This window comes from Gopherus evgoodei, chromosome 2, assembly GCF_007399415.2.
Source record: "Gopherus evgoodei ecotype Sinaloan lineage chromosome 2, rGopEvg1_v1.p, whole genome shotgun sequence".
NCBI lineage: Eukaryota > Metazoa > Chordata > Testudines > Testudinidae > Gopherus > Gopherus evgoodei.
The window spans coordinates 76,389,810-76,405,466 of NC_044323.1; the positions used below are offsets into that span (position 1 = coordinate 76,389,810).

Genomic DNA, 15,657 nt, shown 5'->3' on the forward strand with positions numbered 1-15,657 from the left:
GTGTCTCTGTTTGCCCTCCCTCCTTGCCTGCTGCCTTGTACTGTGTTCTGAGAGTTAACCTTTCAGGGCTCAGTCAACTACTAGTTCATTTAGCTGTAAGGCATTCCCTGGGAAATATCCCACCCTCTGACTCCTCCACCTCAACCAAACTTCACAATCATCATCACTGTGTATCAGTATTAGTTTGTTTGTTTAAAACTTATAGTCTTTTGTCTGGTGAAAAACATTTCCCGGAAACCTAACCTCCTCATTTACGTTAATTCTTATGGGGAAATTGAATTAGCTTAACATCATTTCGCTTAAAGTTGCATTTTTCAGGAACATAACTACAACGTTAAGTGAGGACTTCCTGTATATATGTATGACAGCAAACACAAGAACCAGATGTGCTCAATAAAGAAACAAGCACTAAAGAAAGCAGGAAAAAAAACTTATTTTTCACATGGAACACTTTATAGCCTTTCAGTGACATTCACCAAGTAAGGGACACTATTAGGCAACTAGAGGCAAAGACTCCAGCATTATTTTACTTGAGGCAGAGACATTGCCTCCATAACGCTTCCAACCCAACGAATAAAACCAGGTCCTGGAGCAGGTTTTGGGCTCCCCTATAAAAAACAGCCACTAAACCAGTCCTTTAAGAAAATCCTCGAAGGAATGATTGAATGTGACTCACAATGATAATCCATCCTTATACAAAGCCCCAACAGATATTTAACCAACTATATAAACAAGCAGACTGTCTTAACATTTAACTTAAGGTTTCAATTCCAGAACTGTGTCAACTATTGCAGTACCGTACACTTTAGCAAAGCACAGTTCTACCTAAAAAGTATGATCTGGCCGTTAGGGCCCTAGCCTAGGATTCGGAGATTTGGTTCAAATCTCTGCTCTGCCACAGACTTCCTGTACCACTGTAAGCATGTCACTTAGGCCCAGATTTTTAGATGTAGTTAGGTACTGCTCCACCTGGTGTTGCAACACTGGACTTAGCAGCTGATGCTCACTAGCATTAGTGCTATCAGTAGTGTAAAAGTTAATGTAGACAGGGCTCAGACATTTTTACTATGTCACGAAAGCCTAAACAGAGGCACATTGGTTCAAAATTCTCCAGCATAGACAAGGTCTTTGAACAAACACAATTAGTATTACCCAAGCGATGAAGGTGGAAATGGTGCCTATGTGCTGCCTTTTAAGCCCAATGCCTTATATCTACCTAGCTGTGCAGTTGAACAGAACTGCAAGACACAAACTTTGAAGAGCAAGGCTTTTAGAAGTTACAACTTTTATGCTAATTCAAAGTTTTTCTAAACAGAGAAATATTACTTGTGCATTGGAGGTACTTTAATAGAACAGTTTAGATAACCTAACTCAAAATAGTTACTTTACTGAATTTCCAAAGAATAAAAACAGTCTGCATCAGAAGTTAAATAGATCAAAAAAGGATTAATTTCAGCAGTTTCTATTTTTTAAAATACTCACACTTTTGTTCCATTTCTTTCATTTCTTCAGGAGGAATTTTTAATTTGTCAATATGCTCTCTTACAACACTTGCCCACTTTTGTAAGGAATCCAATGCAGTCCAAGGCCTAGACATGTCTATGACCAGCATAACCAGAGTGTCCTTTAGAGAGTTAGCTTCCATTGCAAATTTAAGGAGACCTTTATGATACAGATCACCATCCAAAATCCACACATTACATCTAGTTTGATCTGTAATAAAAGGTAGAAAATACAGATTTTAGTTTGTGTCTTGTAAATTATCCTTTTAAAATGTAGTCTATAGGATCATGTTTAGTATATTAGAATTGTTTTGACAGTTCTACTAATATCAGATTTCTCAGCTCCTGGCCTCCATGACACAGTATGTAAAACCCAAGGAACATGCAACATCTTTGCATATAGTAACTCCTCACTTAACGTTGTACTTATGTTCCTGAAAAATGCAACTTTAAGTGAAACGATGTTAAACAAATCCAATTTTCCCATAAGATTTAATGTAAATGCGGGGGTTAGGTTCTAAGGAAATTTTTGGGGGGCAGACAAAAGGCATTATATACTGTACTGTGGTTGGGAGGTGCCCCTGGCTTACCCCACAAAGGCACAGCCCGCTGCAGGCAAGGACACAGCGGCAGCTTCTCCCCAGAGGAATAGGCGCCGACTTTGCCAGGGGATGCAACAGGCCTGCCTCTTCCAAGCCCGCCTCTTCCTGCCCCTGCTCCACTCCAGGCCTCTTCCCACCCTCTACTCCACCTCCTCTCTGGAGAAAGACACAGTGCTTCCCCACTCCTCCCCCTCCCTACCAGAAAGTCCTATGCGCTGCCAAACACCTGTTTGGCGACGGGGGAAGCGCTGGGAGTGAGGAGAAGGAGGCAGAGAAGAGGAACTTGTGCAATGCTCCCTTGTAAAGTCACTGCTCTTCCACAGACTCTTACAACGTTATAAGGGAGCACTGCACAACTTTAAATGAGCACGTTCCCTATTGGAGCAGTGACGTAACTTTGAAACAACGTTAAGCAGGAGGACGTTAAGTGAGGAGTTACTGTACCTTATATCTGAAATTTAACAGCCAAACTGGTTTCTTTAAAAGAAGAGACACAGTAAAGAAAATATTGTAAAGAACAACTTATGTCAAACCAATCTGATAGCTTTCTTCGACAGGATAACGAGTCTTGTGGATAAGGGAGAAGCAGTGGATGTGGTATACCTAGACTTTAGTGAGGCATTTGATACGGGGTCTCACGATATTCTTATTGATAAACTAGGCAAATACAATTTAGATAGGGCTTCTATCAAGTGGGTGCATAACTGGCTGGATAACCATACTCAGAGAGTAGTTATTAATGGTTCCCAATCCTGCTGGAAAGGTATAACAAGTGGGGTTCCGCAGGGGTCTGTTTTGGGACCGGCTCTGTTCAATATCTTCATCAACGACTTAGATGTTGGCATAGAAAGTACACTTATTAAATTTGCAGATGATACCAAACTGGGAGGGACTGCAACTGCTTTGGAGGACAGGGTCATAATTCAAAATAATCTGGACAAATTGGAGAAATGATCTGAGGTAAACAGGATGAAGTTTAATAAAGAAATGCAAAGTGCTCCACTTAGAAAGGAACAATCAGTTTCACACATACAGAATGGGAAGAGACTGTCTAGGAAGGAGTACAGCAGAAAGGGATCTAGGGGTTATAGTGGACCACAAGCTAAATATGAGTCAGTGTGATGCTGTTGCAAAAAAAGATTCTGGGATGCATTAACAGGTGTGCTGTGAGCAAGACATGAGAAGTCATTCTTCCGCTCTACTCTGCGCTGGTTAGGCCTCAACTGGAGTATTGTGTCCAGTTCTAGGCAATGCATTTCAAGAAAGATGTGGAGAAATTGGAGAAGGTCCAGAAAAGAGCAACAAGAATGATTAAAGGTCTTGAGAACATGACCTATGAAGAAAGGCTGAAAGAATTGGGTTTGTTTAGTTTGGAAAAGAGAAGACTGAGAGGGGACATGATAGCAGTTTTCAGGTATCTAAAAGGGTGTCATCAGGAGGAGGGAGAAAACTTGTTCACTTTAGCCTCTATGGATAGAATAAGAAGCAATGGGCTTAAACTGCAGCAAGGGAAGTTTAGGTTGGACATTAGGAAAAAGTTCCTAACTGTCAGGGTGGTTAAACACTGGAATAAATTGCCTAGGGAGGTTGTGGAATCTCCATCTCTGGAGATATTTAAGAATAGGTTAGATAAATGTCTATCAGGGATGGTCTAGACAGTATTTGGTCCTGCCATGAGGGAAGGGGACTGGACTTGATGACCTCTCAAGGTCCCTTTCAGTCCTAGAGTCTATGAATCTATTTAAATGTATCTCAACTTCCCTAGAGCAAGTTCCTGAGGTGAAAACACATTACCTCAACATAATACTTGGCACTTGTGTAAGCTTTTACATCTTCAAGTACCTAATGTTAGTCTTCACAGTATTAGTGTAAAGCAAGTATTATAGTAATAGAATATTTAGGCCTTCAGTGCCCAAAACTATCAGCCGTCCCTTAAGAATTGAGCTAGATCAGGGTTGAAGGATCACTTTTACATCCCCGCTTTGAGCAGCCACAATCCAATATGGCTCCCTCTAACGTCTCTGCCTCTCTCTATTCAGCTATGTCTACACTACCACGGTAAGTCGACCTACGCTATGCAACTCCAGCTACGTGAATACCATAGCTGGAGTCAATGTACCTTAGGTTGAGTTACCGCAGGGTGTTGACAGGAGAAACTATCAACTTACCTTACTCTTCTCGTAAAAGGTAGAGTACAGGGGTCAACTGGAGAGCAATCTGCTGTTGATTTGGTGAGTCTTGACTAGACCCGCTAAATCGACTGCCAGTGGATTGATCTTAGGATGTTGATCCTGGCTGTAGTGTAGACATAGCCTTCTCTATGATACCCGTAAGTACTAGGGACAGGGTGTGCCATGGCATTATGTGCCCAAAAGGGCAGAAACAGTATCAGGCCTTGCAAAAAGATGGAATTGCAGGAAACAGAAACCTGATTTTTTTGCAGGGAGAAAAAAGAGAAATGGACAGGGATACTTTACAGCTAGTCCCCTGCACCTGCAAGAAATACAAAATATCCCCTCTTAAAAATACTTACGTTCTTAAGTTTATATTAAACATTCATTTTTAATTACACATTTCCCCCCCAGTGAGCCATTTAAAAGTGTTGGAACATTTACAGTTCTCAGGTTCAGTAAAATGAGGGCAGTTTTTCTTTAAAATCTTGTTTTTAGTGCTCATTAAGAGTGTTGATTTGACAACATTGAATATGGAGTATTGTTTATTCACATAACAGGTAAATACAGCATAGTCAGAAGCGCAAACTTCACAACACCTATCCACTGTGCCTCATCCATCTTCCTCCTCTCCTCCCCAGTGACTCAACCCCACTTTTGTGGTTATCCTTATCCTTTTGCAGTTCCCCACCACTTCTCTACTTTCCTCCTCTCTACCCTGAGCTCCCCACTCCTCTCACTAGCACAAATCTAAATTCCACATCTGCAACCTTGTGACGTCTGGTGACATTTACACAAATCCTGGCCCTGTCTTCATCCCCACCCACTTCATTCCCCACGATGCCTTTCATACCACCACTCTCAATCTTACACCCATCCTCCTCCTTCATCTTTTATCTGAAGATATCTAGAAAGATCACAGTAATCTATGACTATGACACTCTGTACCTTAGCGGAACACCCAGCACCCCCATGTTAATCCTTGTAAAATGATTGTGTGGTATCCAAGGCAAAATTTGTCATATTGGGTGTCTTCGGAAGGCTCATGATGCACTGAGCATTGTTATTATAGCGATGTTCTTGCAATTTTTACAGTAAAGTTATAGGTTATAATTTCGTGTATATAGTTATGAGGCTGAAAATGTATCCCATGGCTTAAAGCAAGCCCAGGCAAAAAACTCTCCAAGAACAGAGAGGCAGTTCACACCTCAGCAGGGCAGGCATTGGACAAACCCAGCCCAACCTCACAGGAACAAAAGACACTGGCCTAGGCAGCAACAAAAGAATCTGTTAGACTCTGAAGCATGGGTCCCCAACTCGGTGCCCACAGACGCCATGGCGCCCACAGGGGTATCTAAATGCGCCTGCGTCCTGGCCGGTGGTGGAGCATCCAGCTAATTTTTGCAGCATTTCGGCAGATGCTCCACCAAAAAGGTTGGGGACCACTGCTCTGGAGAGAGTCATCCCCCTTCCTTTGGTCAGTTTGGAACTGCGATGAAATAATGCTCACCTGACTCTGAACGTGGGGGGGGGGCGCACAAACCCAAGAGGGAAGAAAGGACACGATAAAAGGGAAAGATATTTTCCACGTTCTCTCTCTCTTCCACTTACATTTACAGACACCACACCAAGCAACTGAAGCACTGATCAAAGGGGAGAGCCTGGCTGAAGGGTAACCAGCCAGTCTGTGGTGAGAAGCATCTATGTCTGTAAGGGCACTGAAAGTGTTAAGATCAGCTTAGAATGAGTTTTACTTTTTTTAATTTGACCAAATCTGACTTGTTATGCTTTGACTTATCACTTACATTTTATCTTTGTAGTTAATAAATCTGTTTATTCTACCTGACTTCAGCTTCCATGATGATGACCTAACCCAACCCTTTAACTGCACATTTCCTTGATCTTACCTCTTCTTTCAAACTGTAGCCCTGGTTCAATGCTCCCACTCATCAAAAATGACATTTCACTGGACTTTGTCTTCACCAAGGACTGCTTTCTATTATGTGTTACCAAATTCCCCCTCTCCGATCTGATCTCCTACTTTCTTTCAGCACTGTGCATCAGCCGCCCCACTCCCTCAACTTATCACTGCCTGTGACCTCCATTCCATCAGTGTTCATGACTTTTCCATCTGCTCCCAGTCCCCTCTTCCAGTTTTTCCCCCATTAATATGGTTGTGTATTCTCTCCATGCGTTCACCCTTAACTTTTGCCCACCCCCCCCATTGCAAGGTCTGCTCTACCAACCCCTCTGGATCACCCACAACATTTGCTTCCTCTGCTCCTGCTACGCAGAACATCTCTGGAGGAAGTCCCAGGACCAGTCTGACTTTATCCACTACGAATTTCTCTTCCTTCCTACCATCTTTCTAGCTAAAACAGATCTACTTTAACTTAATTGAATCCATGCCCACAATCGCCGCTACCTTTCTGCCACCTTTGATTTATTCCTCAAAACCTCTCCCTCCTCTAATTCTCTCTCTGCACAAGATCTCGTCAATTTCTTCCAAGAGAAAATTAACGAAATGTGTGACCTTCCCTTCCCCTCGGCTTGTTTTACCCTTCCCCTCCTACAATGCTCCTCCTCCACACCACACAAGTTTTTGTCTGCTCTCCTCTAAACCACCCACTTCCCCCAGTGACCCCATCCCACCCCCTCACAACAACTCACATCCCCACCTTAACCTCTTGATCTCCCCTGGCTCTTTCCCCTCACAATACAAGCATGTGTAAATCTCTCCCATCTTTAAGAAGCCACCATTGACCGACCCCATTTGTCTCTCCAATTACTGCCCTATCTTCATTTCATCTCTAAATTCATTGAATACACGGTCTACAATTGCTGTCGGTAGTTTTTCTCCTCCAATTCCATCCTAGACCCACTCCAATCCTGCTTCTTGCATTGAAGCAGTCCTCATCAAAATCTACAAAAACCTCTTCCTCAAAGCTCAGAGGCAGGACTCCATTCTTATCCTCCTTGACCCCTAATCCACCTTTGATGCTACCAACCATGCAGGTTCTGAAATCTTGTCCTCTGGCTTCCATGACTGCCTCTTCTGGTTTTCTTCCCATCACTCTAATCACTCCTTCAGTATGTCCTTTGAGGACCCTTCTCAACCCTCCTTCAAATTTCTAGGGAGATTCCACAGGGCTCTGATCTTGGGTCCCTGTATCTTCTTCCTCTACACCTTATCCCTGGGTAATCGCATCCACAAACACAAATTTAATTATTCTTTCTACGCTGATGATTCTCAGATCTACTTCAGACCCATCTCCTTCTGTCCAAACTAAAATCTCAGCCTTTCTTACAGCTCCTCAGGGATGTCCAGCTATGAGCTCAAATTCTATATGGCTAAAACAGACTATTATTCATTCCCCCACCACACACACACCTCTTTTCTCAATCACTGCAGACATCACCAGCCTGTTACTCAGGACTGTAACCTGGGTGTAATCTTCGATTCGGACTTCGCTCTATCCTCATTTCCAGGCTACCCCTACGTTTTGCAATTTCTTTCTGCATAATATCTGGGGAATATGGCCTTTTCTATCCATCCAGGCTCTCATCTCACACCTCAATTACTGTAATATCCTTCTCTCTGAAACTGACAAATGCAATCTTTCTCCACTCATCCATGCAGACTGCTGCTGCAAAAATAATCTTCCTAGGCCATTGTTTTGACCATGTTACTCCTTTCCAACCCTCCACTTGCTCCCCCTACTAATGCATTAAACACAAGCTACCTGTGGTCACTTTCTTGGCTCTTCACATCCTATCCTCATCCTACACTCATTCACTACTGAAATGTCACTTCCTGCCTCCTATCCCCATGATGCCAACCTACATCATCCACTTTTTTGAAAATTCCGAACAAGTACCTTCCTGTTTTGTTCCAGGTTGCCCCTCATGCTTGGGAGGGGTTCCACATAAACATCCACAAATCCACCTCAGTTTCCCACATCAAATATTTCCTTAAAACTATCTTCTGCTAGAATGTCTACAAAATACTGGACAACTAGGCTACTGATGTGCTGAGACTACTCCATACCATGCTGGCCAATACTATGTCATTGTTTCCTCACACTTTCCTGTTGGTCTGTTGTCTCGTCATATACTGAAAGCTCTTTGGAGCAAAGACCATCTTTTTGTTGTCTATTTGTATAGCACCTAGCTTAATGGGGTCCTGGTCTTTGACCAGGGCTCCTAGGGGCTATAGTAATACAAATAATAAGTATTCTAAAGACACAACACCATTCTATCCTTGACAGTCTAAACAGAGGGTACCTATCATGATGATTTCTGTTATGCAGCTATCCATTTATTGGGAATTGGACAAACATTTTGCATAAACCAACCTGCCACTTTAAGGTAAGTGTTACTAAACACCTGGGCTAAATTTGAGCAAGTGACCTAGGAAATTAAAAACTCCATATCCCATTATTAGCCTGTAAGCCATATAGTTTAGAATTAAAAATCTTCTCACTGTTGAGGAGAGACAACTGATCTTACCATCTCTATCTTCATCATGCACATTTAAGTACAAGTATTCCATGCCTCTTCCTTTCTTGTACTCTTCTATTCCTTGAAGTTTGCCTATTAAGCTAGTTTTTCCTGCACCATCTTCCCCTAGAAAAACACAAAAGTTAATATAGATCAAATCTTTGAGTAAATAATGTTACCTACTGACAACTTCTTTTGGGGCAAAGTGAAATATCAAGTAACAATGGCAGCCACTCAGCTAGACGCTCGTGCAACCTGAAAACATGGGTGTTCGATTTATTCCAAACATGTGCATCAGCCTCAACATAAATATGAATCATGTCTATTTATAATATATTAACCACCACTGTAGTTTTTCTACTGTAGTATTTTTAACGTTCCTCTTATTTCCTAGCTTAATTAACATTTTTAGAGTATTGCACAATCACTAATTATTTAAATTATATTTTGACATTCAATATGGTTTAAATCCACAAAAGCCTAGGTTTCAATTCAATCCATGAGAATGCACAGTATTATTTTTCCAATATGAACACGATAACACACAGTAAGTATATTATTCAAATATCTTACAAATACTATAAAGTCAACTGAAAAGTGCAGTAGTCTAAATCTTAATGTTTTGTACAATCTTTTTAAAAGCAGTTAAATGAAATGTCTTCAGATGAGGACTGGGAAAGGAAGAAATGAACGTTTTTCTGCAGCAAATTAACTGTCCCAAAAGTCGTTCCCTGGTTGCCACTACCACAGACTTCAAGTCAGCCCTCCATCAGGATGGTAAGCAATAATTACAAGGGCAGATTAAAAGGTAATGTGTGTGAAGAGGGGTGTCACAGTTTCCTTCTCTTCAAAAAAGGATTTCTAGCCCTTATAGCTGCAGATATCACATCAAAAACAAACTAAGTGATGCCTATCTAAATACAAGTATCAGAGGGGTAGCTGTGTTAGTCTGGATCTGTAAAAGCAGCAAAGAGTCCTGTGGCACCTTACAAACTAACAGAAGTATTGGAGCATGAGCTTTCATGGGTGAATACCCACTTCACTGGATGCATGTAGAAGGGGTACTCACCCATGAAAGATCATTCTTCAATAGTCTGTTAGTCTATAAGGTGCCACAGGACTCTTTGCTGCTTTTATCTAAATACACATGCAGTCTGAAACAGCTGTAAAGAAGTGCTAACTATCCCATCCATTTCAGCAATGGCCCTGTGAACTCTTCAATTTTGTAGCCAAGGGACCGTGGCATTTTTTCCAACATGACAGAGAATTTGGCATTTTTGCCATGGAAGTTGTCATTTTGCTGCAGCAAAGGCATGCTAGGACCTGGTCAGAGCCGTAACTAGCTATTTTTGAGCTCAAGGCAAGAATATAAAATTGCCCCCACCCCCCGCAAAACACATACCCAGTGCCACCACCCCCCCGTGGAAACAAACCCTCCTTCCCCAGCGGCACCCCCCAAAACAGCTGTGGGCCAAAAAGGGGAGGGGCAGAAACGGCACCCATAGGGTGGCCAGATCACAGCAGTAAAACAGGACGCGCCCCCTCCCTGCTTGGCCCCACCATCACACCCCTCTTCAACCCCTAGCCCCCTGCTGCCTTGCTGCGCCTAGTCAGTCCCCCACCCACCACTTGCCTTCTTTCACCTTCTCTCTCCATTGCCAGAAACCCCCATGCCCACCCCTAGAACCCTTGCTGGCTCACTGCTCTCCTCTTTGCCCATCCGCCACTTGCCCACCTGCTCGCCCCCAACTCGCTGCTCTCACCCCCTCACTATATTACTGCACACAGCAGTCAATCAATGCAGTTGTAGATAAATCTCTGCATTATGCATTTTTGTATAAGATAGCACAATTAAGGTAAAAGAAAAATGCCTAGAAAAATTCTAGAAGTAGAATAAGATCTGCCCTCACTTTGTAATCAATTGCCCTGTTGAATGAATGAGGTGTGAATGAGGAAGATGTGGAAGGCAGGCACCTCCAGACAGCTGCAACCCTTGGAGAGGGGCTGGGAGCCAGACCAAGGATAATCAAACTTGTCAAGTGGTCTGACTAGAGAAGAGCAGACATACTAACAGCCTAGGGGGTTACAAGCAAGCACTTTCCTTTGGGAAAACCCTCTTTGCAGCCCAGAGAAAAGCAACAAAAAGGACCAACAGAGACAGATCTTGAACCTGGGAGATTTGCCCCCCTCCAGCCACTGACTTGCCACTCACCTCCTCACACCTCCACCCACAAGTATAAAACCTCATTCAAAGACCCAGGGGGTCACTATATTAATGCACACAGCAGTTAATCAATGCAGTACCAAAAATTAAAATACTGGAAATGGATCCACCGATTCGCTGCCTCACCCCCACTCCAAGTATCAGGGACGGCAGGTTTGTAGAAATGTTGGTGGTGTCCAGAATGCTCAGAGCTCCCCCACAACACCCCCAAACTCTGCCCCACATCTGCCTAAGGCTCTGCGAGGGAGTTTGGGTTGGGGAAGGAGGTCTGGGATGCAGGCCCTAGATTGGGGTAGGGGATTGGGGTGTAGGACACTTGAGAGGTTGGGCTCTAGGATGTAGGCTCTGGAATAGAGTTTGGGTGCTTGGTGCAGGCTCCGGGCTGGGGAACAAGGTGGGGTGCAGGCTCTGGGAGGAAGTTTGGGTGCAGGTTCTGGGCTGGGGCACAGGGTGGGGGTGCAGACTCTGGGAGGGAGTGCAGAGGGCTGGGTGCAGGCTCTGGACTGGGGAACAGGGTGTGGTGTAGGCTCTGGAAGGGAGTTTAGGTGCTGGGTGCAGACTTTGGGCTAGGGCACAGGGTGGGAGTGCAGGATGGCTGGAGGGGTGCAGGCTCTGGGAGGGAGTGCGGAGGGCTGGAGGCAGGCTCTGGGACAGAGTTTGGGGGCTGGAGAGGGGGTGGACTCTGGGGGAGGGAGGAGACTGCAGTTACATGTGGCTTCCTTCCTCCCCTGCTACCCCTCACTGTAGCCTCACGGGGGGGGGGAAGGAGGAGGATGGGGCTGCCCCTTGCCCAGTCTGCAGGAGTGGTGGTGGGGGGAGGGGGGAAGATCACACGGTCAGAACACTCACCAAAGCCCCAGAAGCTGCTCAGGTGAGTGAGATCCACTGGATGCAGATGATCCTGACTCTCACTGGAAGCCCACTCAGCATCTCCTCCAGGTGGGTGCTGGGGGAGGGGAGGGCTGAGAAGCACGTGTGCCCCTCCTCTCCCCCTCCTGATGTGCAGAAGCTGCCTCAGCCGGCAGCTGCCTGCTGGCATCTTGTTGCCAAGGCAGCAGCAGCTTTCATTCTGGCAGGAACACTCTGGGGCCTTTCTGCATCCCTCAGCTTTAGGAGCCCGAGGCAAGTGCCTCACTCGCCTCGCCCTTGTTACAGCACTGGACCTGGTACTTGTTCAATCTCCCCACAAAGGAGAGTTACTTGGAATGAGTTCTCCACCTCAAGGTTGCAATCAACCCACACCTCCCATACTGGGAAATGGGAGGTGGCTGTAGTATGGAAGAAGTTGAAAACCACTGTACTACAGAGTTGCCTCTGTGGTAACAATTGTGAGCTGAATTTACTAAATTGGTGTATTTAGTATAGCATGACAGGGTTCAGTTGGGACTTGCTAAAACTATTTGACTATCATTGTAGGACAAACTTCCTGAAGTCTGTCCTGGGGGCAAGAACTTAATTCTGGAATGTACATCTGATGCAGTACACCGCTACCTCGATATGACACCCGATATAACACAAAACTGGATATAGCTTGGTAAAGCAGTGCTCCGGGGGGAGAGAGGGTTGCGCACTGTGGTGGATCAAAGCATGTTCAATATAACACGGATTCACCTATAACACGGTAAGATTTTTTGCCTCCCAAGGACAGCGTTATATCGAGGTAGAGGTGTACTAGCAAATAATGGAGATAGTATTCAGCGACTGAGGGAGCATATTCATTATCTTGTGTACTGAATGAATCAGTAATCCCAGAAAACAATGTATGTGATCATGAAACTAGATTGCAGCATAACATTTATGATTTTCTGGATTCCCAGCCCAGAGAGTATCCTCCTGCAGGCTAAAGGATACTTTGATGGGAAAGAGCAAGCCAGCAGGCAGGCAGCTCATGAGGTCTGGGGGCATGCACACAGTACAGCTGAAGTGGTCTGAAAATAAAGGAAGAGTAGAAAAATTAAGTCTGATGCATGTGCACAAGAAGATTTTGAAAGGATAATAATTCTGATAAATCCATCCATTTTTTCATGGAGAGCACAAAAGGCATTTCTCCGACCCCAGGACTGTTCCTCTGCCAAATTTCAAGTCATGTTCAAAACCAGAGGTGCAAGAGCTGTTTAAAAACAATCAGAAAAATTAACATTGGAAGCACTACCTACCCTTGCCTCATTATCAACCAGAAAGAGAACAGATATGGAAAAATTAATCCAGAGTGGTTAAAGTTTGGCAAAGTTATAAGCAAATGAAAACAGGGGATTATAATGGAAAGTGAGAGGAAATACTAGCCATAGGCATTGTTTCACAGGTAATAAAAGGAGAAACTTATTCCCTCCCTCAATCCTGAAGTCCAACAGTCTGTGCTTTCATCAAAATGAACTAATCCAGCCATGATTTTCATGTTTGGTTCAACAGAAAAAAACATAAGGAAAGTTTCTGTGGATGAAAAGAGGTAGCTACTGTATTCACCATGAGTGAAGTTTCCAAGTTCTGAAGTAGATGACACAGATGTGCTGGATACACTTGGAAGGTCTCAAACTCCTCCTCTCAGAATATACAACAGAAAAATCTTACTTTCCCCTTATTAGGATGAGAAAAGATTTTTATTTGACTGATTCCTGTTTTATCGGATGTCTTCAGATTCTGATTTGTACTCACACTGAGATATCCTCTTATCTATTTTTCCCTTTTAATACAAACTGAACCTCACTACTTTCAGCCTGTGAACATTAGCCCTTTTATTAATGTGTAAATTTTATCTTGTCAATTAATATGTTTACATTGTCACTGCCCTATCTCACTACCTGTGGATTTTCTTTTATACATTCTAAGCTATGTAATGTTTAATATACTATGCACGAGAACAGGGGTGGCTAACCTGAGCCTGAGGAGGAGCCAGAATGTATCAGTATACATTGCCAGAGACCCACAGTAATATGTCAGCAGCTTCCCGCATAAGCTCCACACTGCCCCCGCCCCCTGCTTCCAGCGCCTCCCAATCAGCAGTTTTGTGGCACGCAGGAGGCTCAGGGGAAGGGGGGAAGAGCAATGACATGGCAGGCTCAGGGAAGTGGGCGGGAAGGGGTGGAGTGGGGACAGGGCCTGGGGCAGAGCCAGGGGTTGAGCAGTGAGCCCCGAGGCCCCCCCCCCCCCCCCCCGGCACACTGGAAAGTTGGCACCTGTAGCTCCAGCCCCAGAGTCGGTGCCTATACAAGGAGCCACATGTTAACTTCAGAAGAGCTACATGTGTCTCCGGAGCTACAGGTTGGCCACCCCTGCACTAGAAGGTGTAGCATATTTTGGTTACCTGTACATTTAACTGAAATTTGGAAAGATTTATATAAAAGTTAGTATCTAGAAAATGATTACGTATTTCACACACAAGTCAGTCACTTACATGCCCTGAAACAGCAAAGACAGCTTTTGGAGCTATGGTTGGTGTTTCACATCCTGCTAATACATGGGTGGGCAAACTTTTTGGCCCGAGAAACACATCTGGGAATGGAAATTGTATGGCGGGCTATGAATGCTCATGAAATTGGAGCTGGGATCCAGAAGGGGGTGACGGCTCTGGAGTGGGGCCAGAAATGAGGAATTCACAGTGCAGAAGGGGGCTCTGACTTGGGGCAGGGGAGTGGGGTATGGAGAGTGTGTGTGAGGGCTCTGGCTGGAGGTGCAGGCTCTGGGGTGTGACTGGGGATGAGGGATTTGGGGTTCAGGAGGACACTCCAGGCTGTGACCGAGGGGTCTGGAGAGCAGAAGGGGGATCAGGGCTGGGGCAGGGGCGCGGGAGGGGGTCAAGGGTACAGGCTCTGGGCAGCGCTTATCTCAGGCAGCTACTAGAAACAGCGTCATGTCCCTCCTCTGGCTCCTATGTGGAGGTGTGGCCAGGCGGCTCTCTGCACTGCCCCATCTGCAGGTGTCGCTCCTGTACCTCCCACTGTCCACAGTTCTCAACCAATGGGAGCTGCAAGGATGGAGCTTGGGCAGTGCATGGAGCCCGCTGGTTACCCCTAAACGTAGAAGCCGGAGCGGGGACATGCCACTGCTCCCGGAAATTGCACTGAGCAGCCACCAACCCCGCTGCCCAGCTGGAGTGCAGGAGTGAGGCAAGCCCCAGAGCCCGCTGTGACCCTCTGTACCTCGGAGGACCACCCAGCATCCCCATGTTCATCCTTGTAAAATGATTGTGTGGCATCCAATGCAAAATTTGTCACGTTGGGTGTCTTCAGATGGCTCATGATGCACTGAGCATGGTTATTATAGTGATGTTATAGAAACTGTTACAGGTTATAATTTCATGTATGTAGTTAGGATACATTTTCAGCCTCATCATGGCTTAAAATTAGCCCAGGAAAAAACTCTCCAAGAACAGAGAGGCAGTTAACACCTCAGCAGGGAAGGTACTGGACAAACCCAGCCCAGCCTCACAAGACCAAAGGACACTGGCCTAGGCAGCAACAAAGAATCTGTTAGACTCTGCAGGGAGTCACCCCCCTGCCTTTGGTCAGTTTGAAACTGTGATGAGGTAATGCTCACCTGACTCTGAAGGGAATGCGGGGTGCAAAGCCAAAAGGGAAGAAAGGACATGATAAAAGGGAGAGACATTTGCCATGCTCTCTCGATCTTTCCTCCACCAGCATCTACAGACACCACATCAAGCA

The 15,657-nt window shown here is 44.9% G+C and overlaps 1 protein-coding gene across 2 annotated transcripts in view; it reads right to left on the reverse strand.

The window, feature by feature from the left end:
• Positions 1-15,657, reverse strand: part of DYNC1LI1 (dynein cytoplasmic 1 light intermediate chain 1) — a 52,874-nt gene that overhangs the window by 29,196 nt on the left and 8,021 nt on the right. The window contains exons 2-4 of one of the 2 annotated variants that reach the window (XM_030551016.1): positions 11,849-12,927; positions 8,785-8,901; positions 1,483-1,713 (exon numbers count right to left, since the gene is read on the reverse strand). In XM_030551016.1, coding sequence (XP_030406876.1) covers positions 1,483-1,713; positions 8,785-8,901; positions 11,849-12,038 — 538 coding nt within the window. In that variant the 5' untranslated portion in view covers positions 12,039-12,927. The remainder of the gene's footprint in view (positions 1-1,482; positions 1,714-8,784; positions 8,902-11,848; positions 12,928-15,657) is intronic. The other variant, XM_030551015.1, reaches the window with a different exon arrangement.